The sequence below is a fragment of the Macrotis lagotis genome, chromosome X, assembly GCF_037893015.1.
Source record: "Macrotis lagotis isolate mMagLag1 chromosome X, bilby.v1.9.chrom.fasta, whole genome shotgun sequence".
In the NCBI taxonomy this organism is placed as follows: domain Eukaryota; kingdom Metazoa; phylum Chordata; class Mammalia; order Peramelemorphia; family Peramelidae; genus Macrotis; species Macrotis lagotis.
This window is the reverse complement of record NC_133666.1, coordinates 2,314,635-2,340,317: the sequence shown is the minus strand read 5'-3', so window position 1 is coordinate 2,340,317 and position 25,683 is coordinate 2,314,635. Positions and strand designations below refer to the sequence as shown.

The 25,683-nt window shown below is 45.4% G+C and overlaps 1 protein-coding gene across 3 annotated transcripts in view; it reads left to right on the top strand.

Annotated features, from left to right (window-relative positions):
* The window catches only part of F8 (coagulation factor VIII), a 114,237-nt gene that overhangs the window by 74,453 nt on the left and 14,101 nt on the right, over positions 1 to 25,683 (top strand). For 2 of the 3 annotated variants that reach the window (XM_074208207.1, XM_074208205.1), the window contains 9 exons: positions 1,039 to 1,248; positions 3,921 to 6,813; positions 10,838 to 10,991; positions 15,407 to 15,619; positions 17,253 to 17,481; positions 17,771 to 17,953; positions 18,756 to 18,872; positions 22,626 to 22,697; positions 23,966 to 24,051. In XM_074208207.1, coding sequence (XP_074064308.1) covers positions 1,039 to 1,248; positions 3,921 to 6,813; positions 10,838 to 10,991; positions 15,407 to 15,619; positions 17,253 to 17,481; positions 17,771 to 17,953; positions 18,756 to 18,872; positions 22,626 to 22,697; positions 23,966 to 24,051 — 4,157 coding nt within the window. The remainder of the gene's footprint in view (positions 1 to 1,038; positions 1,249 to 3,920; positions 6,814 to 10,837; positions 10,992 to 15,406; positions 15,620 to 17,252; positions 17,482 to 17,770; positions 17,954 to 18,755; positions 18,873 to 22,625; positions 22,698 to 23,965; positions 24,052 to 25,683) is intronic. The other variant, XM_074208206.1, reaches the window with a different exon arrangement.

Here is a 25,683-nt window from a genome sequence, read left to right as displayed (position 1 = left end):
CCTGCTCAAAAAATTCTATGGCTCCTAGTGGTTGCCTTTCAGATTAAGTAAGAACTCTTCACCCTTAACAGCATAGTTCCAGTTTATTTTATATAACTGCACTTTAATCACTCTATTATCTGGTTTCTTGTTTTTCCAATCTCCTATGTCCATGCCTTTGTATCCCTAAAGTGTACTTTCTTAGCCACTTAAACACTGGAGTTTCCTTCCAACTCAGCTAAGGTGCTGCCACATCTTCCCCTCCCCCAAGCAGCTAGGGCTACCCCTAAAATGTATTGTACTTACTAATTTTGTAGCTGTCCTATCTACCCTTCTAGAGGTCCCTGTTGTTTCTTTCAGTAAAATGTCAACTCTCCCATCCTTTTCTCTCCAAACTCCCTCTACCCAGCACAGTGTCTGTCCCTCACTAGGTGTTTACTAAATGCTTATTCATTGAAAGGTTATTGGTGTTTGTAGAAATCTTCAAGTGCTACCAAAATGGTGGCCATTAGTACTCTGGTTAGCGGTTGGGGGTAGTGGTGGGGCAGGGGTCCCAACTCCTTCTGAGAATCAGTCCAAGAGATGTCTCCCTTGGCTTCAGAGCTTTCTCCTGTCTGATTTCTATCCCCAAGATCTCGAGACTTCTCTTTCTTGTTGGTTCCTGAATCAACACGACTCCTCACTTTGTATGTGAGAATCAGGTTGATTCATAACATGTCCTTTGAGGGGTGGCTAGGTGGCGCAGTGGATAAAGCACTGGCCCTGGAGTCAGGAGGACCTGGTTTCAAATACGGTCTCAGACACTTAATAATTACCTAGCTGTGTGGCCTTGGGCAAGTCACTTAACTCCATTTGACTTGGAAAAACCTAAAAACGAACAAACAAAAAAAACCCCAAAACCAAACAAACATGTCCTTTGGGATGGCCAAACTTTATCTGCCTAGGAGTGATCTGAGAGCCCTGACTCACATTGGGTACTTAATGAATGTTTGTTGATTGTCATCTCTACCATCTGTGGTATAGACTGAGAAAACCTTTGGGTCTCCATTGCCTTTTCAGGTATCAATGGCTACGTGTTCAACAGCTTACACCTGGTTGCCTGTTTACATGAGGTTGCCTACTGGCACATACTCAGTGTGGGAGCCCAGACCGATTTCCTGTCTGTCTTCTTCTCTGGCTACACGTTCAAGCACAAGCTGGTCTTTGAGGACACGCTCACCCTCTTTCCATTTTCTGGGGAGACTATCTACATGACCATGGATAACCCTGGTCAGTTGCTCAGAATAGTGACCCCTGGCCTTACCACTGGTCTATTCCAGAGTATGTCTACATTGTAGCCAACCTTTGGAGCAAGACTCAAACCCTAAAGCAATGGATTCTGAGAAGCAGAAAGTGATTACCCAAGTTAAGCTTTGGGTTTCTCCACTGGGGGGGAAGGGGGGAGGGGAACAACTGGAAACTCACTGAAAGACCAATTAGTCCAAAGTTCTCTTTTTGCAAATGGGGAAATTGAGTCTCAGAAAAGTGAAGGATGCAGAAACCAGAGTACAAGTTAGTCCTACTTGGCCTCAGAGGGCAGAAGGAGGAATGATAGAGGGATATGTGTGAGTGTGTATATGTATGAGTATGTGTGTGGTGTGTGTGTGTGTGTGTGTGTGTGTGTGTGTGAGAGAGAGAGAGAGAGAGAGAGAGAGAGAGAGAGAGAGAGAGAGAGAAATGGCAGCTCTACTATCCAGTTGGGGCCAAAAAGATGAAGACAAATGACAGGCCCCAGGTGAGTCCAGGTCTCCTGACCTGGGGCTTGTCAACACTTACACCAAACTGTAACCGGGCCACTTCAATTCTTTCAAATGATGTCAATGGAATAGAGCTATCACTTGAGAGGGTTCCTTCAGGATCTACTAAGATAATTGACAGTTCCCCATAGACATCTCATCTTTGGGGGGAGCTGAGCCTGGCCTTTCAAGTCTCTCTAAATGAAGGATCAAGCACTGGTATGTTCAGTTGAGCTGGTAGGCCTTGAGTATGAACTCCAGGCTATCTGGGGCCCTTCCCCACCCTGCTTACTATCCCTAGAAGAAAGACTAAGGAAAAGGCCAAGATGGAATCTTGAGGACAACAAAGAAGCCACTCTTGGTAGCTTCCTTTTCTAGACCAAAAGGAGGGGCAACTCCTCAGAGGAGGGACACCCCCCAAGGCCCAGTCAACCAGCCGTCTTTGATCTTCCAGCAAGGCTTCAGGGCCTGCTGCCACTAAAGGGTTGGCTCTCTTATTTTCTCTCAAACCAGGAGAGGGCTTGATCCCCACAAAGGTAGTTCATTCAAACTGAAAATAGGAACATGTCCCTCTCCCTGGCTGCTGCCTCTCTTGTTCTGAACCATAAAGAACCTCTGGCACTAATCTTGCACTCAGTGCTCAGCACTTCCTCTCACCATTGGAAGTTCCATCCAAACCATCCCAAGTTTGAGTGAAAGCTTAGTTAGGCTTGCATTTGGGATTGATAAAGCACTCACTTGACTCCTAAGGAGCAGTATGTTCTGGTGGCAGTCACTTCCTCCCACCCATCCCTGAGTCAATGACTTGGCAGGGTTAGAATCAAGATCAAAGCAGAAAAAGGAGAAAGGACTGGAGGAACATTGGGTACCATCGTTATAAGACTTTGAGTTGGGGGGGGGGGTGACGAATGGGGGGGGTGATGAGGAGGACACTTCTTACCACTCCCTACTCCCAGACTTTCCCAAGCCCCAGGGTAATGCATCCCAGTTGGCAGCTAGGTGGTTCAGTGGATAGAGCACTGGCCCTGGAGTCAGGAGACCTGAGTTCTAATCTGGCCTGAGATACTTCATAATGATTTAGTTGTATGACCTTGAACATATCACTTAACCCCATTGCCTTAAATAGATAAAAATATTTAAAAAGAAAAACAACTAGGAAGGGGCATAAAGGCCATGGTCTCGCAAGGAAAAGAGGCCATCGAAGGTTACCTATAACTACAAAACAAAAACTTGGTTGTCTTGGGGCTTTCAACTTAACTTTTGAGGTATAGAAATAGGTTAAGCTTCAGCTAGATGATCTCAATGTGTTCAATTAATCTAAGAAAGATGGAAACTGAGATACAGAATGGCCAGGAGAAAGAACTCTTCTTCTTTACACTTCTAAAGTGCTGAAAAGGGAAAGAACTTGCCCAAGGTCATGCTGCCTGAGAGTGTCAGAGGAAGGACTTGGACCCCCTACTATCCTGCTTCCAAAGTCAGCCCTCTATCCACTAATCCAGGAGCTTCCAACTTGAATAGAAGTAGGGGTCATGAACCCATAGAGAAGGCTCCCTGAAGCAGGGCCACAACATGACTGAGTCTGAAAATGTAGTATTCTTTCTCTTTTATTATTTAATATTAGCTCGAAGCTATCTTCTATATAAAACAACATTCTAAAGCATTACGTTCTGGGCAGTTAAATGCTTCCCAACTTGATTTTAATTGGCTTCTGTCACTCTGGTGGGGGAGGGATGTTGGGAGTGTCATGTGGCCCCCTAGGTTGTGCTTGATATATCTCACCTAATCCAAAGCGATACTTTGAAAGGGAAAGGAAGGGAAAGCCAGGCACAGAGTGAGGACCCATGGCGGAATGAGGATGGAGACTCTAGACTCAGAGTTGGGAAGAGCCAACCCTTCTTAAACGTTTCATAGCTGAGTGACCTTGGCAAGTAAATTGCCTCTCTGGGCCCCAGTTTCTTCACCTGTAAGTTGGGGCTAAGTCTTCTTGGAATGCTTATGTCCAAGGAGTTGTAAAACTCAAGTGAGATAGTCTGCAAAGTGCTTTACTGGCATGAAAGCAGTTGGCACCATGCCAACTCTCCTGCACCTGAGAAGGCCCAGGTCTCTCAGAACAGTATCTGGGTGGGGCTTCCGAGTAAGCTACTGTTGTTCTTCCTTTGCCTCCAGGTACCTGGATGCTAGGCTGCCACAACCCTGAGTTTAGGAACAGAGGAATGACAGCCTTGCTGACAGTGACAACCTGCAACGGGAACACCGAGGATTCTCAGGAGTATTATGAGGACTTACCAGCCAACAGCTTCCTGGGTCCCAGAGGCATAAGGAGCCTTCAGCGTTGGCACTCATCCCCAAGTGCTGGGACACCCGAAAGGGACCCTGTAGAAGTCCACTTCCCCTACCAGGAGGAGAGCCAAGTGCCCAAGTCACCAAGTCTGGTGTTTTCCAAGCCCTGCCTGGCTGAGCCAGCTCTAGAAGATACAACCTATGAGGCTCTTCCTGTGGACTACCTCTCAGGGTCAAGAGAACAAAACAACAAGGACCCAGGCAGGGGGCAAAAGTTCAGGAAGCCAATGGATTCCCTTAGTTTAAATCAAACATTCCAGCACCTTGGGATCAGGTCATCAATTCCACTTCAATGGTCCAACCTCCAATCCAAAAGCAGTACGTCCACCTGGGGGCATTGGCAGGCACCAATCAGAGAAGCCATGAGGAAGGAAGATTCCAGGCTTCCCAGGTCCACAGTGAATATCACTCTTCCTCCAGCCCTTTTATCTTCTAACCTGACAGCAGTAACCCCAAGACAGTCTACTGCACAGATCCCTTTTGGTCAATGGAAAGAGGCAGGACCCATGTCAAGTCATCCAGAAACCTTTGAGGACCCTCCCCTGTCTGAGAAAGCTTTACCCATACAGCTAAGGGACTCTAACCTTGCTGACTCCAGAACTCCAGTGGCTTCGAAGGCTGAAAAAGTAATTTTCCTAGAAAGCAAGGTATCTTCTCCGCTGAGGGATGGCAGATTCCAAGAAGTGAGTGCTCAAGAAGCCATAGCTGCCCCTGAAGGAAGGGTCTTCAAAGGGAACTTTTCCTGGGTCAGATCAAATATGACAGCTAGAGGTTCCAGAAGCCCTCATGAAATGTCTTCTCAGAATAACAGCAGCCCTTTCCCAGACAGGAGTGGAGTTACTCCCATGCCCCATCATCTGCCAACCAATGTGATGGCCCTAAGAAAAGAGCTCATGGACCCTCCAAGAAAAATACTCTTGGTCCCATTGGCTGTAAACAATATGAAGACTGCATCCCCTCACTGGGAAGAACCATCTCTCTTTAGAACGGTGTCACCATCAGATTTGGTGAATGGTAAAAAGGCAAATGAGAGGAACGACCTCCAGAGCTCTGAGACAGAGGCTACCTTGGAGCATCCTGTGATCATGGACTCAGCCCTTGAGCTTTGGGACCAGAAGAATCCCTTCTCCAAAAAGAGCACAGTAGCACCAACAGAAAAGACATTTACCAATGATCCGGACCCCAGAGGAGTGAGACTAAAGGACTACAGCAAGAATGTGTGGCCTACTCAGTTAGTCACTGTTCAGGGGACTTATACCCCAAGCCAAAGATCACATTTTCAAGAAGTGACAGAAAGGAAGGAAACAACTGCCTTAGAGGAGACAGCCTCACCTCCACCCTATTTGGTGGGCAATGGAAAGAAGCTCCTTAAGGCCCTTTTTTTATCAAGCATCAAGGAAAATAGTACATTGGAAGGAAGAGATGAGAATACCCTTGAGCTAGTCTTACCAAGCTCCCAACTGCTGACCAATACACTAAGTGGTCCCACAAATGATACGGGACTTCAGAAGACTCGTTTATTTGCCAGGGAAGAAATGATATTTCAAAAGAATGTGAAAGAAATGATCTCAGAGACTTTAGACAATCACAGTGAGCAAAGAGTAGATAGAGACCCAAGTCTAATTTGGAAGAACCATTCCCAGTGGGGATTTTTGCTGGAAGACCCAGAAACAGAGAATGAATTTGAAGATACCACGGCAATCCAAAGGTCAAAACGAAGGCAAATTATATTCCATAGTGGCACCATCAAATCAGACTCTAGAGAGACTCAGAAAGCTGTCACCTCCCACCCTCCCTTGGCTTTCTCTAGGCCTTCCCAAAAAACACAGGTATTTCCATCTCCAAGCCCCACCCAGTTGGTTTTGTCTTCTTACACTGACTCTTCTCAATTTCAGTCAACAGATCACATTAATGATGTGAAAGAAAGAAACAATGCAACCCAAGAAGACAGTTGGGCTACAGACACAATCATAGAAAGCGGTGGTACTTTAGAGCTTTCAGAAGGCCAAGAGGTGGGTAGCACGCAGGGAGAGATGACATCTCTCCAAAGCCATCCTGGTAAGCCTGTGCATCAGGAAGTCCGATCTGATTTAGTCACAGGGTCTGAGAGGCAGGGGGCTCCACATTCAAGTGACCCTGACCACCATGACTTAGCAGAGGCCATCTCTCTTGGAACACAGGCTACTGAATCTAGTAAAGGGTTGAGGCCAGAGGGAGTGACCTTAATAAAAGGGGAAGCCAATGCCTTTGCAAGGCCTTTCCCAAAGGAAATCGATCTTTTTTCCTGGGCTAGCCCTCTTGCCAACCAGATGTTCATAGGAGAAGAATGGAAATCCCAAGATCATCAGCCCAAGACAGATGTTATTCCTCATCTAGGCCAATTCAAGAAAGGGGAGAAACTAACAGAAGTAATGAGTCAACAACAAACTGAACCCCCTTCCACCTTGGGCATCAATTCTTCTGAGAGCCCTCAACAGCCACTTGCCTTGAATTTCCTTCCAAGGGAAATCACCCCAGCTTCTGTCCAGTCTGAGACAGAAAAGGACAGCTATGATGATAGCAGCCAGGAAATGCAAATGGAAGATTTTGACATCTATGAAGATCATGAGAGCCAGGGGCCTCGCAGTTTCCAGAAACGAACTCGCCACTACTTCATTGCCGCCCAGGAAAAAATCTGGGACTATGGGCTGACCAAATCCCCGCATTTCCTAGGAGGCCGGTAAGGTTCCTATCATGATTTTGTGTACCCCCCCAAAAAAATTTGATTTTTCCCTTGTTCTGCTAGTGGGTCTTTTGACCAAGTAGATTGTTGGTTGAGGACTCTGCTGACTCACCAATCAGAATTTAGATATCTTGGGGCTTGCCAAGGGAATTAAGTGCAGAGTTGTAAGATAGGGGCTGGAACAAGTGAGGGGGGGGCTTGACTGCATAAAATGAAAAGCATCTGTATAAAAAAGTCATGCCCCCTAGGAGAAGAAGGGAAGTGGTCAAATGGAAGAAAAATCGTTATAGCAAATTTCTCCAAAAAGAGTTTTGCCCCCATGATATACATTAAACACCCACACATAATACATATTTATAAATATTTATAACATATATAATGCAACTAGGATAGAGCACTGACCTTGGAGTCAGGGGGACTGGAGTTCGAATCCAGCCCCAGACAATTACTAGATGTGTGACCTGGGGCAAGTACTTCACTCCACTTGCCTCGCATCCAGGGCCATCTCCAGTCATCCTGATTCCTATCTGGCCACTGACCCAGATGGCACTGGAGGAGAAAGTGAGACTGGTGACTTACTCCAGCCACCCTCATTCCAATCCAATTCACTTGCTTGTCATGGCATCACTTCCCTGATGTCGTGGTCTTCTTTAGGAACAAAGGATAAACGTCATCATATCTGGAACATGCATACACACATCTGAACCAGAAGCCATTCTCAAATAGAGAAATGATCAAAGGATGTGAACAAATGATTCTCAAAGAAGAATTGAAAACTATTAACAACCATATGAAAGAATGCCTCAAATCATTAATTAGAGAAATGCAGATCCAAACAAGCCTGGGGTTTGACCTTCCAGCCAGCAAATTGGCAAAGATGGCATAAGATGACAATGGTCAATGTTGGAGGGGTTCCAGGTTGATAGACCCACTAATGTACTGTGGATCAGTACAACCACTCTGCAAAGGATTTTGGAATGATGAGGGGAAAAGGGACTAAACAATGCAACCCTATCCTTTGACCCATAGATTTCACCATGAGAAACCAGAGGTGATTTATTTTTTTTTTTAAAAAAAAGGCTCTTTCTGCACCAACTTTTTGAGGTAGCAAAGAACTAGAAATAAAGTAGAGGCAGGCTGAACTAGACATGGTACTGGAATGGTCCAAGAAGATTACTGGGCTATAAGAAAGGACAAATATGATGAACATGGAGAAGTCTGGAATGATGAAGGAAGCAGAGTCAGACAAACAATATAGACGATGGTGCCAACAATGGAAAATTGAAAGAACCACCACACAACAATCACCAACGAATGCTGGGAAATTCAAAGAACAAGCCAGGCCCCAAAAAAGAGACATGAGAAAGCACCTGTTTCCACTCATCTACAGACGTCATGGTGGTGGTGGTGGGCATTCACAGGTGTGCAATATTGTATATCACAAATGGCAGGTGGTTTTCAATGTATTGCTCAGTTTTTTTGATTTTTTTCTTTTCTTTCTTTCTGTTTTTTTTAGGTTTTTGCAAGGCAAATGGGGTTAAGCAGCTTGCCCAAGGCCACACAGCTAGGTAACTATTAAGTGTCTGAGACCAGCTTTGAACCCAGGTCCTCCTGACTCCAGGGCCGGTGCTTTATCCACTGTGCCACCTAGCCACCCCTCTTTCTGTTTTTAAAAGAAGGATGATTTTTTGGAGTTGTGAAAGGGGTAAGGAAGGGGGAAATTAAGGCAGGATGAAAACAAAGGATAGCAATAACAATGGAAAAAAAGGAGTGAGGGTAGGGTCTAAGAGTAATTAGGCAGAGGACTGCAAATGGATTTCATTCTACCTCTCAGCTAAGGGATGAGAGAATGGCATAGGGACTGCAGGTGGCCAAGCCATTAGGAATAGAAAGCTATTTGAGGTTGCATTAAGAAAGGCATGGTAGGGACAGGTAGGTGGCGCAGTGGATAGAGCACCAGCCCTGAAGTTAGGAGGACCTGAGTTCAAATGTGACCTCAGACACTTAATAAATGCCTAGCTGTGTGAGTTAAACCCCATTGCATTGCAAAAAAAAAATTAAAAAAAAAGAAGAAAGGCATGGTATCCAGTTCTAGACAGATCTCTGCCCTGTCAGCCTATGCCTGGTTGATTGTGTTTGGTTCTGGACCATACGGTTTGAAGTAGACATGACTAACTTGGAGAATATTCCACAGAGCCAACCAAGATGGTGACGATCTTTGTATCTATGCCTTATGAGGATTGGTTGAAGGAATTTTGATTATTTACCCTGAAGAAGAGATGATTCAGAGGGACCTGAAAATTGCCTTCAGTTGTCTGATCTGTCATGTGAGCAAGAGCTTCACCTTGTTCTGCAAGTCTAGGAGTAGGGAGGAAGATGAATTGCAGAGTCAGAATTTAGTATGAAGCATCAAAGGCATGGAGCTGGGCAAATGTCCCAATTTTAATTCTGTTTTTTTTGCAAGGCAATGGGGTTAAGTGACTTGCCCAAGGTCACACAGCTAGGTCATTATTAAGAGTCTGAGGCTGAATTTGAACTCAGGTCCTCTCTACTCCAGGGCTGGTGTTCTATCCACTGCGCCACCTAGCTGCCCCTATGTCCCAATTTTTAATGATCTATGACCTTGACTTTGATTCCAGGTAAAATCCTAGAATGTATTGGCACGAGAGCGATTATAACGACTTGGAAAAGGAAGGCATGGTCTCGAAGATAAGCATGTTTTCATCCAGAACAAATTGTGTCAAATTTAATCCATTTCCTTTTTTGGGGAGGAGGCAAGTGGGGTTAAATGACTTGCCCAGAGTCACACAGCATATGGCCACTAGATGGTGCAGTGGATAGAGCACCAGCCCTGGGGTCATGAGGACCTGAGTTCAAATCTGATCTCAGATATTTAATAATGACCTAGCTGTGTGACCTTGGGCAAGTCACTTAATCTCATTGCCTTACCAAAAAAAAAAGGAAAAAAAAGAACTGTTCTCTGAAAGGTCACCAATGAAATCCTAATTGCCTAATCCAGAGTTGCATAGCTAGCATCTGAGACAGATTTGAACTCAGGTCTTCCTGAGTCTAGGCCAGTACTGTATCCACTGCACCCCATATAGCTGACCTGCCATTCCCTTGAACTGGGTTATAGGCCTGAGCGAACAGGTGGCAATGTGGTAGGCTGGGTTTCAAGCAAGGTGCTTGAACAAAAAGTGCAAGAGCCATCCCACACCTAGCCCAGGCCCTTACACCCGAAAGACCTGGAAGAAATGTCATTGAATTGAATTGAGTTAAAATCTTTGACTAGAAAAGGAGAAACAGCTGTATAACCTGAGAACTCTACCAGCATCCAAGGAATAGTGAAGAATCCAGAGGGAGGCAGACCTTCAATGTGTTTTGGAGAGCTTATATGGAGATCAAGAAATGCCCATGGTGAGGCAGAGTTGAGATGCCGGCTATCTGTGCCCTGGAGACAGTGGCCACATGAATGACATTAAAGATACATGTGAGGATTGAGATTGGTGTCCAAAACAAGGGAAACGACAGCCCCACCTCTCTCCTCTGGTCACCCTTCTGGTCAGTGTCTTTCCTGAACTGTCACAGCCATGATGAACAGAACTATCCAGGAGTGACCCAACAGGTCAGAGGACCTGTGCCTCAATCACTCTGACTTGAGCACTTTGGGAACAAAACATATAAACAGAAAAGGCTTAGCTTTAGAAGTCCAGCCACTTTGTATGTAGCCTCCAATTTCCATATGCTTTGTAAATGAATAGAATAATATCCATGAGAATGACCACTTGAGTAGGAGCAGATGTGACTGCTTCTAGGAGGTCTCTCCTGCATGTTCAGAGGCCTCTTCTGAGGTCCCTCCTGCATGCTGGAGGCCTCCTCTGAGGTCCCTCCCGCATATCAGAGGCCTCCTCTGAGGTCTCTTCCTGAATGTGCTGAGCAGAGACAGTGCAGCAACCCTAGGAGGTTTCATTTGGCTAGGAGATCACTGACAGCTGGTTGGTTTCTCTCTGTCTTCCCTTAGTGTACAAAATGGCAGTGCCTGGAAATATAAGAAAGTGGTTTTCCAAGAGTTTGCTGATGGCTCCTTTACGGAGCCTCTGGACCGTGGGGAGTTGACTGAACACCTGGGACTCCTGGGGCCATATATCAGAGCAGAAGTTGAAGACTACATTGTGGTGAGTTGGGAAAATATGCATCAAAAGAAAAAGCTACATGATGATGGGATGATGATGATAATGACAGCAACAACCCCAATGAATGACCCCATTCTGGACTACTTTCCCAATAGGTCAGGTCAGATCCCTTCTGAGAATTTGAATTCTGATCCTGACCTAGACTTTGAATAGCAGTGACTTTGGGCAAGCCACTATTCTTCACTGTTTCTTCATCTATCAAAGGGGGCATTACACATAATCTGGGTATTACCTCCTGAGACTGTTGTGGAACCCATGTAGATCTTGTCTAGATAATGGAGGGGATGGGGAGTCAGCAGCCAATCTCACGGGGCAACTCTGGCTAAAGTCTACTACCCCAGAGCTGAGCATGTGCCAAGAAATATCAACTAAGTCAGATCTAGCTTCTAGATCTGCCAGAGGCCTGGAGGAATCCATTTCTCCCAAATTCTACTGGTCTAGGAATGTACAAAAGGCATGTTTCTCCATGGTTCCCCCAAGACCAAAGTTAGGTTTAGGTGGTATTAGGGACAGCCAAAAAGAGGCAGTGAGTCATGTGGAGAGACCAGCCCCAAAGGTGGCCATAGATCAGTGTTCTGGAAAGAAACTCAGAGTGACAGTGCAGACTGGCAAAATAGCAGGTGGGTGATTTTAGGGGCAGAGCAGGAATAGAGATTGGATGCAGAAGGAAATGGCCAACCACTCCAGTATCTTTGCCAAGAAAAACCTCATGTATTTGGCAAGCTATGGTCCATAAGAGTTGGACAGGCCTAAAGGACCAAACGACCAATGGAGATAAGAAGGGCTGGGACCCGATTGTTTGGCCTCCCTTCCTCCCATCGCCCTCTGTGTATCTTGGCATGGATACCTTGACAAAATCTGGCTGATGCTGCATATCTGAATCAGCTTCTGAGCTTTCTAAGGTTCTGTTTGGGGAAGAAGGCCAGGGTACCCTCAGGTAGAGGTGCTTGTAGCAGCATCAACTATCACAGATGCTTCCTTTGATTCACCAGCACTGCCTGGCAAAGAAGCCAGAAGGCATTGGGCTCCAAGCGGCTTCTTGGGTTTACCTGTATTTTTTCATTTCCATTTGTAATAAAAGTTAATGTATTGGGGGCAGCTAGGTGGATAGAGCACTGACCCTGGAGTCAGGAGGACCTGAGTTCAAGTCCGGCCTCAGACACTTAATAATTTCCTAGCTGTGTAAACTTGGGCAAGCCACTTAACCCCATTGCCTTGCCAAAAAAAGTTCATGAATTGACTTCATTTGAAGGTGATAGAACATTCTTATAGGAGAACTTTATTTTTATACCTTCCTGGCAAAGTCATTGAAATTCCAGGCTTTTAGGAACCAAAAGACTTTTTTAAATGATCTTGTTGACCCCCAAAATGGATCTTGACCATTGGACTAACTTTCTCAGGAACACTAGGCTTCTGTGATACTTAAAATCTATGTGACTGGGAAGAGGCATAAGTTATTAAGAACCCCAACCTGGAGGCACGGGACCTAGGCCCAAATCCTGTTTCTGTCGCCTGCTTCCTAGGTATCTTTGGCATGTCAATCAACTCCTTGGGCCTCAGTTTCCTGCTTTGCTTTTTAAAAAAAATAAAGGTCTTGGACTGCAAGGCCTCTGGGGACCCTTCCAGGTCCTGAGCTAAGATCTTGTGATTACATAGGCAAGAAGGAAGGGAACAAATCTGTTTTTCCAGGCGGTGTGCCAAGTACTTTACAAATATTCTCTCATAGTAGCTCTTGTCTCTTCTCCCCTTCTTTCCTCAATGAATTGAGTGCCCCGCTCACAATCTCTCCTCCCAAACTCCGGCCTTCATCCTAGGAGATGTCAACATCCACACTAACACTCTTGAACATTTTTGAGCTCCGAGGTCCTTATATTACTCGTTTCACATGAGCTCTTCTTCCAGTCCACTTTAACTATAACAGATCGACATACCCCTCATCTTACATCTCCACAGTTGTACCACCTCCACTCCATGTCTATGAATTCAGAGATTCATATTTGTGAATTCGGATCAAAATCTGTTGTCACTCCATTTCTGCTTGCAACCCCATTCTTGTTATTTCTCCATGATCTCTGGTCCCTTGACCCCTCAGTTCTCTCCCAGACCATCACCTTTGTATCACTGTATTCACCTCTTTTCTCCATCTTGACCCCTTAGTGAACTAATTCAACTCTACACTGTCCTTTTCTCTTGAGTCCCTTGTCTGCCAAGCCTCAGCCTTGGATCACGCTTACCCTTCTCTACTTTTGCTCCTGTTGGTGTGTTGTTGAACATAGCTAGAGGAAATTAGCTATTCTGACTGGGGCCACTACAAATTGACATTACATCTCAAATGGGCTCTCACCGCTGCTCAGCAATCCAACTATACCTCCCTTATCAACTCCCTCTCCCACTCTCCACAGAGGCTCTTCCACTTTCAAATCTTTTTATCCTTCCTCAAGCCTGCCATGGTTTTCCTCCCCTCAACTTCTCAACGAAGAACCTTGCCTGAGATTTTATTGAAAAAAATTGAGACTATTCAAAGAGAGCTTTGTTTCTTCTCCCCCTCATCTCATCATTCAGATGCCTTCTGCCACTATCTCCTTCACCCTTTGACTTCCATGAAGAGGTGACCCTTCTCCTTAACAAGGCCAATCCCATTCCACCCTTTCTCCTCCACCAGATTACCCCTGCAATTATCTCTACTTTTTCACTCTTCTTCAATCTCTCCTGGCTCATTCTTCACTGCTTATATCTCCCCTATCCTGAAAAAAACTCTCACTTGACCCTTCCACCTTCCCCTTTATCCTATATCTCTCCTGTCTTTTGTGTCTAGACTCCTTGAAAAGACTGTCTACACTAGGAGCTTCCACTTCTTCTCCTCTCCCTCTTTTCTTTACTCCTTATAATCCATCCACTAAAATTGATCTCTCCAAAATTACTAATAGGATCTTGATTGCCAAATCTCATTGCTCTTTCTCAACCTTCATTCTCTTCGATGTCTATGCAGTCTTTGAAACTGTCCATCACTCTCTTCTCCTTGCTTCTCCTCTCCAGGTTTTCAGGATGGGCTCCACCCTTCTGGTTCTCCTCTTACTTCTCTGATCATTCCTCAGTTGAATCCTTCTCCAGGCCATACCCATGAACTGTGGGTGGCTCTCAGGTCTCTCTGTCTTAGACCCTCTTCTCTCTATACACTACTTCACTCAGTGGTTTCATCATGGATTCAGTGATTATCTCGTTGCCTTGATTCTCAAGTCTGCCCTCTGACCTTCAGTCTCCAACCTCCAACCACCTTTTAGACATCTTTACCGGGATGTCTTGACATCTTAGACTCAACATGTCCAAAACAGAACTCATTCTCTTTCCACCCAAATCATTCCTTCTTCTAAATGCTCCTATTACTTTTGAGGTCACCATCATCATCTCAGTCCCCCAGGCTCACAACCCAGGAGCCATCTTGGGCTCCTTACTCCCTCTCAGCCACCATATCCAATTTGTTGCCAAGGTCTGCCAACTTCATCTTTGAAGCCTCTCTCTTCTGACATTGCCATCCCCAGGTGCAGACCCTCATCACCTCATGCCTGGATTCATTCCCCATTGAGCCACCAAAGGGATTTCCCTAAAGTACAGGTTGAATCACTCAATAGACTCCAGTGGTTTGCCCATCACCTCCATGATCAAATATAAAGATCCTTTTCTTGCCCTTCACACCCCCCATCTCCTGACTCCAGGTTTTTCCTCTGGCTGTTTTGCCTCCTCCTGCCTGGCTGCTCCCCCCCTCCATCTCTGCCTCTGGGCTTTCCTGGCTCCCTTCAAGTCCCAGCTAAAATCCCCCCTTCTGTAGGAAACCATTCCCATTCTCTCTTCATTCCAGTGCCTTCTCTAGTAGATTATCTGCAATTTCTCCTGCCTGTACTTGTCTGCACAGAGCTGTCTGTATGTCATCTCCCTTATTAGAATGGAAGCACTTGGGGCAGTTAGGTGGTGTGGTGAATAGAGCCCTCGGTCCTGGAGTGAGGAGGACCTAAGTTCAAATCCTGATTCAGACACTTCATAATGACCTAGCTGTGTGACCTTGGGCAAGTCATTTAACCCCATTGCCTTGCCAAAAACAACAACAAAAAGAGAATAGAGGTTCTGTTACAGGCAGGGCCTATCTTTTGCCTTTACCTCCTCAACGCTTACTTCAGTTCCTGGTCCATGGTAGGTGCTTGATAAATGTTTACTGACTATAGGGGAGAGGAGAGGTGGGCAGATCTCAGGACCCTCAGAGATCTGGGATTGAGCGAGAGAACCCAGAGGAAACAACCATGAAAGTGGGACTCGGAGGGGACAGCAGGCAGATTGAATCAGAAACATGCCCCAAGGATCTCACCTGTTTCAGTGGAAATGTTTGCATCCTTTCTCTATCGCAGGTCACTTTCAAGAACCAGGCTTCTCGGCCTTACTCCTTCTATTCTAGCCTCATTTCCTATGAGGAACATCAGGGGCAAGAAGGTGATTTTAGAAAGAAAGAAGTTAAACCTGAAGAGACTAAAACATATTCTTGGAAGGTGGAGCCCCATATGGCACCTATTGACCAGGAGTTTGACTGTAAGGCCTGGGCTTATTTCTCTGATGTCGACCTGGTAAGTGAAGAGCTATTTATTTCTTATCTAGAACTACATGTGGAATGGTCTGAGGTGCCACCATTGTGCATAAGCTCTCCTAACACATTCTCAATGGAGATGAGGAGTGGTTGGATCCTTCAGCACTTCAACAATTCTGTTATTCAGTGGTAGCAGTCAGTGGTCATGGCCAGCTTGGTGGGTATGTCCAGTTTGTCCAGTTTGGCTTTTCCACATTTTGATCAAGGACTTAGCTAAAGCCATCAATGAACTGTTCATCAAACTGGCAGATGCTGTAAATATCTAGTAGGGAGGGTAAGATACTCAAAGACAAGCAGGATCCAAAAAAGATCTTGGTAGGCTAGAAGACTGGACTGAATCCCAGAGGGTGAAACCTGATAAGGATCAATGTAAAGTCTTCCACATGGGTTCAAAAGATCAACTTCAGACATATACACACATGATGGAGGAAGCCTAGATGGATAGCAGTTGGTCTGAAAAGGATCTTGGGGTTTTAGTGATCTCTATATGAGTTCCCAGTGGGATGCGGTCACCCTTAAAAAGCTGTAGGTTAAGTTGAATTCAGAGTGCCCTCAAATAGGAAGGTCATGGTTCCACTATATTCTGTTCCATTCAGACCATGTCTAGAATAGTGTGTTCAGGTTGGAGCGCCAAGTTTTAGGAAGGACACAGGATAGCTTGTCGATCTTCCAAGGATCAACAGGATCTGTCCGGGCATGGAATGGGATGGATAGCATGGAACTCTTCTCTGGGTTCAGCTACTGCCTGAAATAGCCATGGTGAAGAGTCATTCTTCTGACTCCAAGCTTCAGATTCTGGTGAAGTGCCGATCCCTGGGAAGGATCATTATACTCGAGGTTAGACATTGTGCAATGATCAACTATGATCGACATAACTCTTCTCGGCAATACAATTATCAAAGACAATTCTCAAAGACTTGTGTTGGAAAATGGCATCCACATCTAGAGAAAGAAACTATGGAACCTGAATGCCAACCGAAGCCTACCTTTTTTCACTTTTTAAAAATTCAGATTTTTTTCTTTTCCAGGGTTTGTCCCTTTTTTTCTGATTCTTCCTTCACCACATGACTAATATGGAAATATGTTTAGCATGATTGGGAAAAATTAGCCTCTATCAGGGTGGCTAGGTGGCACCGTGGATAGAGCACCGGCCCTGGAGTCAGGAGAACCTGAGTTCAAATCCGGCCTCAGACACTTCATAATCACCTAGCTGTGTGGCCTTGGACAAGCCACTTAACCCCGTTTGCCTTGCAAAACCCTTAAAAAGAAGAAGAAGAAGAAGAAGAAGAAGAAGAAGAAGAAGAAGAAGAAGAAGAAGAAGAAGAAGAAGAAGAAGAAGAAAAATTAACCTATATCAGATTGCTTGGGGAGAGGGGAGGAAAAAGAGGGAGGGAAAATAGTCCAAAAATGAATATTGAAATGAATGCTGATTGACTGTGGGAGAAAATTAAATATACTTGAGGTTAAAGTGCAGACCTCCCCATTTTGTTGAATGCTAGACACAGTGGAAAGATAACAGTACCTGGAGTCAAATGACCTGGCTTCAGAACCTCGTTTAGTTACCTCTTTTGTCCTCAGTGACTTTGTGTGGTTTTCTCCCCACCCTTTCCTAGGAAAAAGATCTGCACTCAGGGTTGATTGGGCCAATGCTGATTTGTCACCCTAACAAACTGAATCCATCTCATGGAAGACAGTTGACTGTCCAGGAATTTACTCTGTTCTTCACCATCTTTGATGAAACCAAGAGCTGGTATTTCACTGAGAACATGGAGAGGAACTGCAAGCTTCCTTGCAAGGTCCAATTGGATGACCCTGGTTTTCAAAGGAACAACCGCTTTTATGGTAAGGAAAGACTATGGCCACGAGCCTCCTGCTCCCTAAGAAGGCTATTGCTGCTGCAGCCATTGAAGCCTCATGATGCTCTTTGTAGACCTGTGCCTATGTGATAGCTGTAGCTACAAGAGCACTTGGACTTTATCTTTGGTGTAGAGGTAGCATCTTTCCAATTAGAAATGTCACCATCAGTCTCCTTTGCATCCATCCATCTAGCTCTTTCTGCATAATTTGAGCCTTTTACTCTCCAGCTGCTCCAGAAGGTCAAATTCATTTTTCCTGTGTTCTCCTTCTCTAGCAATCAATGGTTATGTGAAGGATACATTGCCTGGATTGGTGATGGCTCAACACCAAAGGATCCGGTGGTATCTGCTTAGCATGGGAAGCAATGAAAATATTTACTCTATTCACTTCAGTGGCCAAGTATTCACTGTAAGGACAAAGAAAGAATACAAAATGGCAGTCTACAATCTCTATCCTGGTATGAGCTGGTCCATGGTGCTCCTGTTGTCTACAATGCCCTTCTTCCTCTTCCCCAATCTTTCCCCCATTCCAAAGCAATTTGAGATGGACTCACTTCTCCCAGGAACCCTTTGCAAACTGACATCAGCCACTTGAGATATGTTTAGAAGTCTTTCTGCATGCATGCATGCATGTATGGATGGATATGTGTGAGTGGCTGAATGTGTGTATGTATGTATGTATGTGTGTGTCCTGTGTTCCCAATGAGTTTGCTCATTCTATAGTATAGGCATGATGTCTCCACTTTTTTACATCTCCTCTTCAAAGCCCCTCAGATGTGGGAGGCATGTAGTTCTTATGGTTCCTCCAATGGCTAAGCAACAGCCTCTAGGTCGTAAAGCCAGAGGGTCCACATATGGCCTGTAAAGATGACACCCTGTGACTTGGGAAGGCGGGACCAAATCTTCTCTTTCCAAGTTTTCAAGCTGACTCCAAAGAGCAGCCCCTGGGCTTCTAGTTCCCATCATGAGGAAAAAAACTCTGGTCCTTAGACTTCACTGGCCATTGTATCATACAAATAACCCTAACATCAATGAAAAATGAAGTCTAGAGTTGGGCCGGGGGAGTCTCTAATGCTCCAGATCAAAAGATAGTCATCTTGCTGCACTTCTTGAATGGCTCACTTTTGAGCCATGGTGGCCTGGGACAGTCACCAGAAAAGACAGTGACATGAGACTTCAGAGTCATGAGATAGTGAGGCCATAACTGACTCAGAAAGAGTACATCTCCTTCACACACCCTGTTTCTCTCTTTTAAAAAAGGTGCTTTTGAGACAGTAGAGATGCAGCCATCTCAAGTAGGACTGTGGCGGGTTGAGTGCATGATCGGTGAGCACCAACAGGCTGGGATGAGCGCCATCCTCCTGGTGTACAACAAGCGTAAGTAGCTCACCCAGCTTCCTTAGGTTGCTGGCTGTCCTAGGCCTGGGACTAGACACTGACAGCTCTAGGCCCCAGCTCTTGGAACCATGGAACATTTCCTTGGAAAGGGCCTTGGAGAGAAGGAAAGTGAGGCCCCAAAGGGGAAAGATCCTCAAGTCGAACCGCCAACATCTCATGGCAGACAAGAGACAAAACCAAAAAATAGCCAAGGAGTCGACAATAGGTGTGGTTGCCCACACAAAGAGATATTTTAAGAACCTAGGATTATGACATAGGCATAGAGTTCTAAATGGCCACTGAACACCAGATGAAATTGGGTTTGGGGCTTTGTTTGAATAAATCTTGTATAGTTTCCAGTTCTAGAACATAGGTACAATTGGAGTCTACAACTCCCCAAAGGAAAGCCAGAGATTTATATTTCAAAAGGATGCTTGTGAAATGTCTAGTAGGCTAATGGAGAAGTAGGAGGTTGCAATCCACAGATAATGAGAGAAAAGTACAAGTCAAGTTGAAACTCGACATCGGAGCTAATCTGGAACCAACAGCTTACAAATGGTTCTCCTCAGATGAGTCTGGAATTCTTTTCTGCCGAATCCCAACTGGGAGGTGCAGACCAGTCAGTTAGGGAGTTTTTCCTAAACCTAAATGGCCGTCCTGGAGTCAAATAGAAAGGAAATTCAAAGCTCTTGGGACATCTCTCTTCTCCCATGCATGGCCCAAAGGGTGAGAAGGAAGTGTGTGTGTGTGTAGGTATCTTGGTAATGTATCATGCACATTTATTAAGCAGTTGCCACACACACACACACACACACACACACACACACACACTCAAGCTAGTCTCCAAATTCCCTGTCCCCAAGGATCTTATACTCTACTGAAGGACGTGAGGAAATGAAGGCACCAATGAAAAGTGACCCTACTTTCTAGGAGCCACCTCCACCCTAAAACAAGCCCTCATTAGTTGCATTCTCCAGATGCTTCCATCTTTCCCTTTTACTGTTGAAGGCACTCAGGCTCACATCCTTGGCGGGGTTGTCATTGTTACTCCCCACTCCCTCCCCATCTTCAATCTATAGGAAAGATCTGCAAATACAACTTTACAATATCTCTTATATACAGCCTTTCTCTCCTGTGACATTGCCACCATCATTTCTCTAGCCTCCTTGGGTTAAGTCTCTCCCCACTCTGTTCTTCCTAAAGCTCAGGTCTGACCATAGCATCCCTTCTCCCTAGTCAGTGAAGGTTAATGGCTCCCTTTTACCTATAAAATCCTCTGGGTTTTAGAGCCTTTTCTAAACTGGACTCTTGGCTTTAACCTTTCTCCTGGCTGTTCCTCTCACTAGTCCCTCCAGTTCCAAGCTTCTGGAGTATTTTGCCTTCCTTTGACTTCTCAATACTTATCAGAGTATTGGACATAGCATTTAATAATACTTATTGCCTAAATGAAAAGGACAAGGGACATAGGAAGGTAGCTATAAGGGATGGGAAGGTCAAATGTTATGAGATCTGAGCACACAGAGAAGAAATCAGTAGATAAAGGAAAATTAAAGATGAAAAAGAGAAATAATCAAGAGAGCAAGCTGCCAGAGATGGAAGAGAATGGAACTAAAATCTTTGGTGGCAAAATTGAAAGGAAGGAAGACTAGAGGATAATGTAGATGTATTTGAAGTGGAAAGTAAAGGAATGGATGGAACTCACCACAGATGGTCTCCATTTTTCTTGGTAATAGAATGTGAGGTCTTCTGCTAAGAAAAATGGGGCAAGGTGGTTAGTAGACGAAGAAAGAGGAGGTCTAGAAAAGGTGCTGCAGGGGCGGCTAGGTGGCGCAGTGGATACAGCACCGGCCCTGGAGTCAGGAGTACCTGAGTTCAAATGTGTGACCTCAGACACTTCATAATTACCTAGTTGAGTGGCCTTGGGCAAGCCACTTAACCCCATTTCCTTGCAAAAAAACCCTAAAAAAATTATAAAAAAAAATTATAGAACAGGTGCTGCAGAGAGTGGGATGTGAGGAATCAACAGAGAATCAAAGGATCTCTGGGAAGCGATGAGGGCCCAGTTGATGTTTGCTAATGTGAGTTTGTAGTAAAGACTATTGATGTGATTGAGGTTCCTTGGATGATCACATGGCTAGATGGCTGCTGAGATCCCTTCCAACTCTGAAATGACTTGACTGGAAGGAAGGTAGATCCAGAGCTAAGCAGAGCATCATGGGGGTGGGGGGGGGGGAGAGAAGAACCCAAGAGATTCAAGAAGGTTGTAGTCAGGATAAAGATGGAAGGATAGAAGACTGTGATCAGAGATAGAAACTTCCAAGTTCATATATGGAGGTGCCAGTGGGTGGCTAGGAGAGCAATGAGATGGAAGCCATGGCAGCTGAGAAGGTTAATGAGTGCTGGGAGGCCAAAGTGTGCAAGAGGGTAAAAGGAGAGCAACTTAGATATCCAAGTTCTCAAGAGTGAGCACAGGGTGGATAGGAAGGCTCTCTCTCCTATTCCTTTAGCATTGAGCTTGGAGTTGTGGGTACTAAACCCCATGCCCAAGGAGGGGGAAGAGAACGGGAGGACATGGCAACAAAAGTGTGGACTAGGTGATGAGAATGGAGGCAGGAAATCTCAAAGGAGTAGATGTGACTGAATGATTTTGGGAGGTGCCAGTAAGGAAAATTCTTAATCCTTACCTGGCGTCTTGGGAACTCTGAGCTATGATACCTGTGTGCTGTGTATAAATTTGGTGGACACTCTGATCACATGCTGGGACACTGCCAGAGGACAAGTCAGATCACCTGTATGCGTGCTGTCTTAATCTGCAGAAAGGAGGTGTGTCATTATGTGAATCATCCAGTGTGGGAGTCCACTATCTGAGCCATCTCCTAGGTGGTCTTGTGCTCACACCATCAGCCAAGAGGTCCCTTCGGAATCTCTCTGAACATGAACCTCCATCCCTGATGTGTTAAATAATTCTAAGCATCTGGGCAAGTTCAGACCAATGATGGTTAGATTGTGCCCTTAGATCAGGTGATATGAAACCCCTAGGTTGTTCTACAGCCCCTATGCATCTGACATTTGCTGTCTATGTTCAAACCATCTCCCAGTCACTGAAAAGAGCAATCAATTCACTGTGGCCACATCATTTCTTGGGAGAGGGTCTTGGCCTCTAATTTCATGGTATGGAGAATTCTGTGGTGGAGGAAATGCAAGTGCAGATAACTGAAGAGATCCAAAAAGTGTCAGGGACCTGAATGAATAATAATGGCCATGGCAATGCCCAGAGATTGAGAAATCCAATGGAAAGGTCAACAAAGAGCTCAGTTCTCAAGGGGCAGGGTATGGAATGATGGTAACTGATAACCTAGAAACATCCGAGCTTCTCATCTTTTTGTTTCTAGTTTCTATACTAGAGAACATGATCTCCAGACTTAAAGCAAAAGTTTCTGAAGTAAAATGATTAATGAAGACCCCAAGAGAAATTAGTTAGGAGAGCCTCTCCCTTCAGGGAGTCTGAGTCCCCAGGCTGGGGGAACTACATCTCAGAGTCCTGAAAAAAATGGGAATTGGGACCCTTTTCTGTGATCTCATGGAGAAGCTGGCTCTGGGCCTGATCCTCTAGAAGGGGCCATCCCCTTCCCTTGGAGAAAGGGCTTGGTCTGGGGCTTGCTCTGAAGACTGAACTCAGTCAACTGTACAGGAGCTATAGTCCAAAGCCTGTTGCTCTCTCCATTTTTCCCTCTCTCTGTGGTTCCTTTGTAGAGTGTCGCAATGCTCTGGGAATGGGCTCTGGCCAGATTGCTGATTCTCAGATCACAGCTTCTGGACAATATGGTATGTGAGCCTGGGTGCTTTCTCGTGTCTCTGTGCCAGTCATGGTTTGCCCATTAGCCTCGCTCTAGCCATGCTTCATGATCCCAACTCCACTGGTGGGTTAGATATGCATGCCACATGCCACTCCATTGACTCACTAGCTGGGAGGCCTGCCTGCTATCCCTCCCTGGTTGCCAGGGTACACAGCTCACCTCCTCAGGGCTTAATCGTTTCCCACCGGTCCTCAGCATCTGAGAGATTTTCATGTAGCTCTTTCTAATTCACAGTGTCCCCAAAGTCTTAGGTCAGTTCTCAGCTATTGAAGTTGAAGACTGCATTAAGATTTGGGGGATATTCTATGGGAAATGGTGAAATGGCTCAAGGACTCCCTGGCCTTTCTTTGACTTGCCTACCAAACCTTTGACCTAAGTCACTAACAAATTGTTCTGAGAATCAATAAGGACTAGCTGTGTGACCTTGGGTAGCTGTGTGACCTTGGGTAAGTCACTTAACCCCCATTACCTTAAATAAATAAAAAATTTTTAAAAAAGAAATTACTAAAAAAAAAAAGAATAAGGACAAGGGAGAGGTCCCTGCAAAGGAGCCAGCTGGTTATGTGGCAGGCTGAAGGGGAACCAGCCCCACAACTAGGGAGAATGACTGCTTTCTTGCTAGCAAAGTTTCATCCAAAGAAATTGGAACTCCCCATCAAGGACCCAGGTTGGCAACTACCTTGTGGCCTGAGGGCTCTTCTTTCTGGGCCTGTTTGCCAGCCAACTCCAACTTAGAGAGTGACATTCAGATCTCAGAATAATGCAGTTCCTGAAGCATATAAGCCTCACTTTGATCTGCCCATCCAGTTTAAGAGACCATGATTGGGCATGGCCTTCTCTGACCTGGCAACCTTACCTTATTTCGTAGACTGTTAGAAAGGCGAGCTGGGGGGGGGGGGGTACCCTTTAAGTCCCTCTCATCCAACTCTTTTATTTGTTTTTGTTTTGAAGAGTTTTGTTGGCAAATTAGTCATCCCCTCCAGTGAAGCTTCCCTTATAACCCCCTCCCCAAACCACCCCAACCCCTAACCCAGAACAGCTAAGCAAAACCAGCTACCAGTATGTGCCCCTGCTTTCTCAAGTCTCCAATGCAAAAGGAGAGGTAGACCATTTTCACATGAATTCATTGCCAGAAACTGAAGCGGCCAAGACTGTCAGGAACCATGGAGTGGGGAAGGGAAGAGGTGTGAACAAATAGCAGATGCTTCAAATCTCTTTCCCTTCTGTTTGATGCAGGCCAGTGGGCCCCAAAGCTGGCCAGACTGAATTATGCTGGGTCTATCAATGCCTGGAGCACCCAGGATACCAATCCTTGGATCGAGGTGGGTAGGTCGTAGACTGAATAAGGTCTATGTCTCAGGTGGCATCATCCTGAGAGAAATCCCTGGTTGCCCCACATTTCAGGACCCAAATGCTCATCTAGCACTTCTGATAGATAAGCATTGTGCTGTGCCCCTGACCTTGGCGAGTTGATGTCCTAGTGGCTGGGGGTGATGCTAATATGAGGTAGGATGGGATGAGGGCAAAGGGCAGATCCAGATCGAGGGAGAGCTTGAGGATGATGGGAAGAGAGCAAGAACATGTTCAGCTGGAGGAGGGCTCTGGGAGAAGAAGGAAGAAGAGCAAGGTGAGGAGGAGGAAGGAGGGAGGGAAAAGGAAGGAGGAGGAAGAAGGGGGGAGAAAAGGGAAGAAGAGGTTCCTAAACTGAAGCTAAGGAGGTTCTCTAAGGAAGAAGAGCGTGGGGCATGGGGCATGGGGCATGGGGCAAAACCTGGCAGGACATGTTCAGTGCTAGACTAAGGAATTTGGATTTTTTAAAATTGTTTTTGAATTTTACACTTTTCCCCCCAATCTGGCTTCCCTCCCCTCACCCCCCCCAGAAGGCAGTCTGAGAGTCTTAACATTGTTTCCATGCTGTACATTGATTGATCCAAACTGAACGTGTTGAGAGAGAAATCCGATCCTTGAGGAAAAAATAAAATATGAGACAGCAAAATTACATAAGATAACCTTTTTTTAAAAAAAAATTAAAGGTAATCATCTTTAGTCGTTGTTCAAACTCCACAATTCTTTCTCTGGATACAGATGGTACTCTCCATTGCAGACAGCTCCAAATTGTCCCTGGTTGTTGCACTGATGGAATGAGTGAGTCCATCAAGGTTGATCATCACCCCTATGTTGCTGTTAGGATGTACAATGATTTTCTGGTTGGTTCTGCTCATCTCACTTAGCATCAGTTCATGCAAATCCCTCCAGGCTTCCCTGAATCCCCATCCCTCCTGGTTTCTAATAGAACAATAGTGTTCCATGACATACATAGACCACAGTTTGCTAAGCCATTCCCCAATTGAAGGACATTTACTTGATTTCCAATTCTTTGCCACCACAAACAGGGCTGCTATGAATATTGTTGTACAAGGGATGTTTTTACCCTTTTTCATCATCTCTTCAGGGTGTAGACCCAGGAGTGGTATTGCTGGATCAAAGGGGATGCACATCCTTATTGCCCTTTGGCGTATAAGGAATTTGGATTTGATCCTAAGGGCAGTAGGGATCCCCTGAAAACCTTGAGCAGAACAGAGCCACGGTCAGAGGTATATATTAAGATATTGGTTGGAGGCTGAATCGGAGAGACTGTCGAGACAAATCAGTTGGTGCTTCCAGTAGGGCACCAGGTAACTCCACATCAGCAGCTAGGAGCTATGGCTCCCCAGGAGGGAGGGAGGGAGGCCATCCCTGTTAAGGCAATGGAATGGGACTCAGTTCACCGATGAAATCCTCTTGGGAAATCATTTAGCACAGGGTCCGGCCCTCTAGAAATGCTTATTAAACTTCACCCCACTCCTTTTTCTGAGAGTTGATCTAGGTAGAGATTTGGGGTTCTTGGGGTTCCCCTTCCATTGGGTCACTCTCGGGCTTGCTTGAACCTTTAAACTGCTTTGAACTCCCCAAGG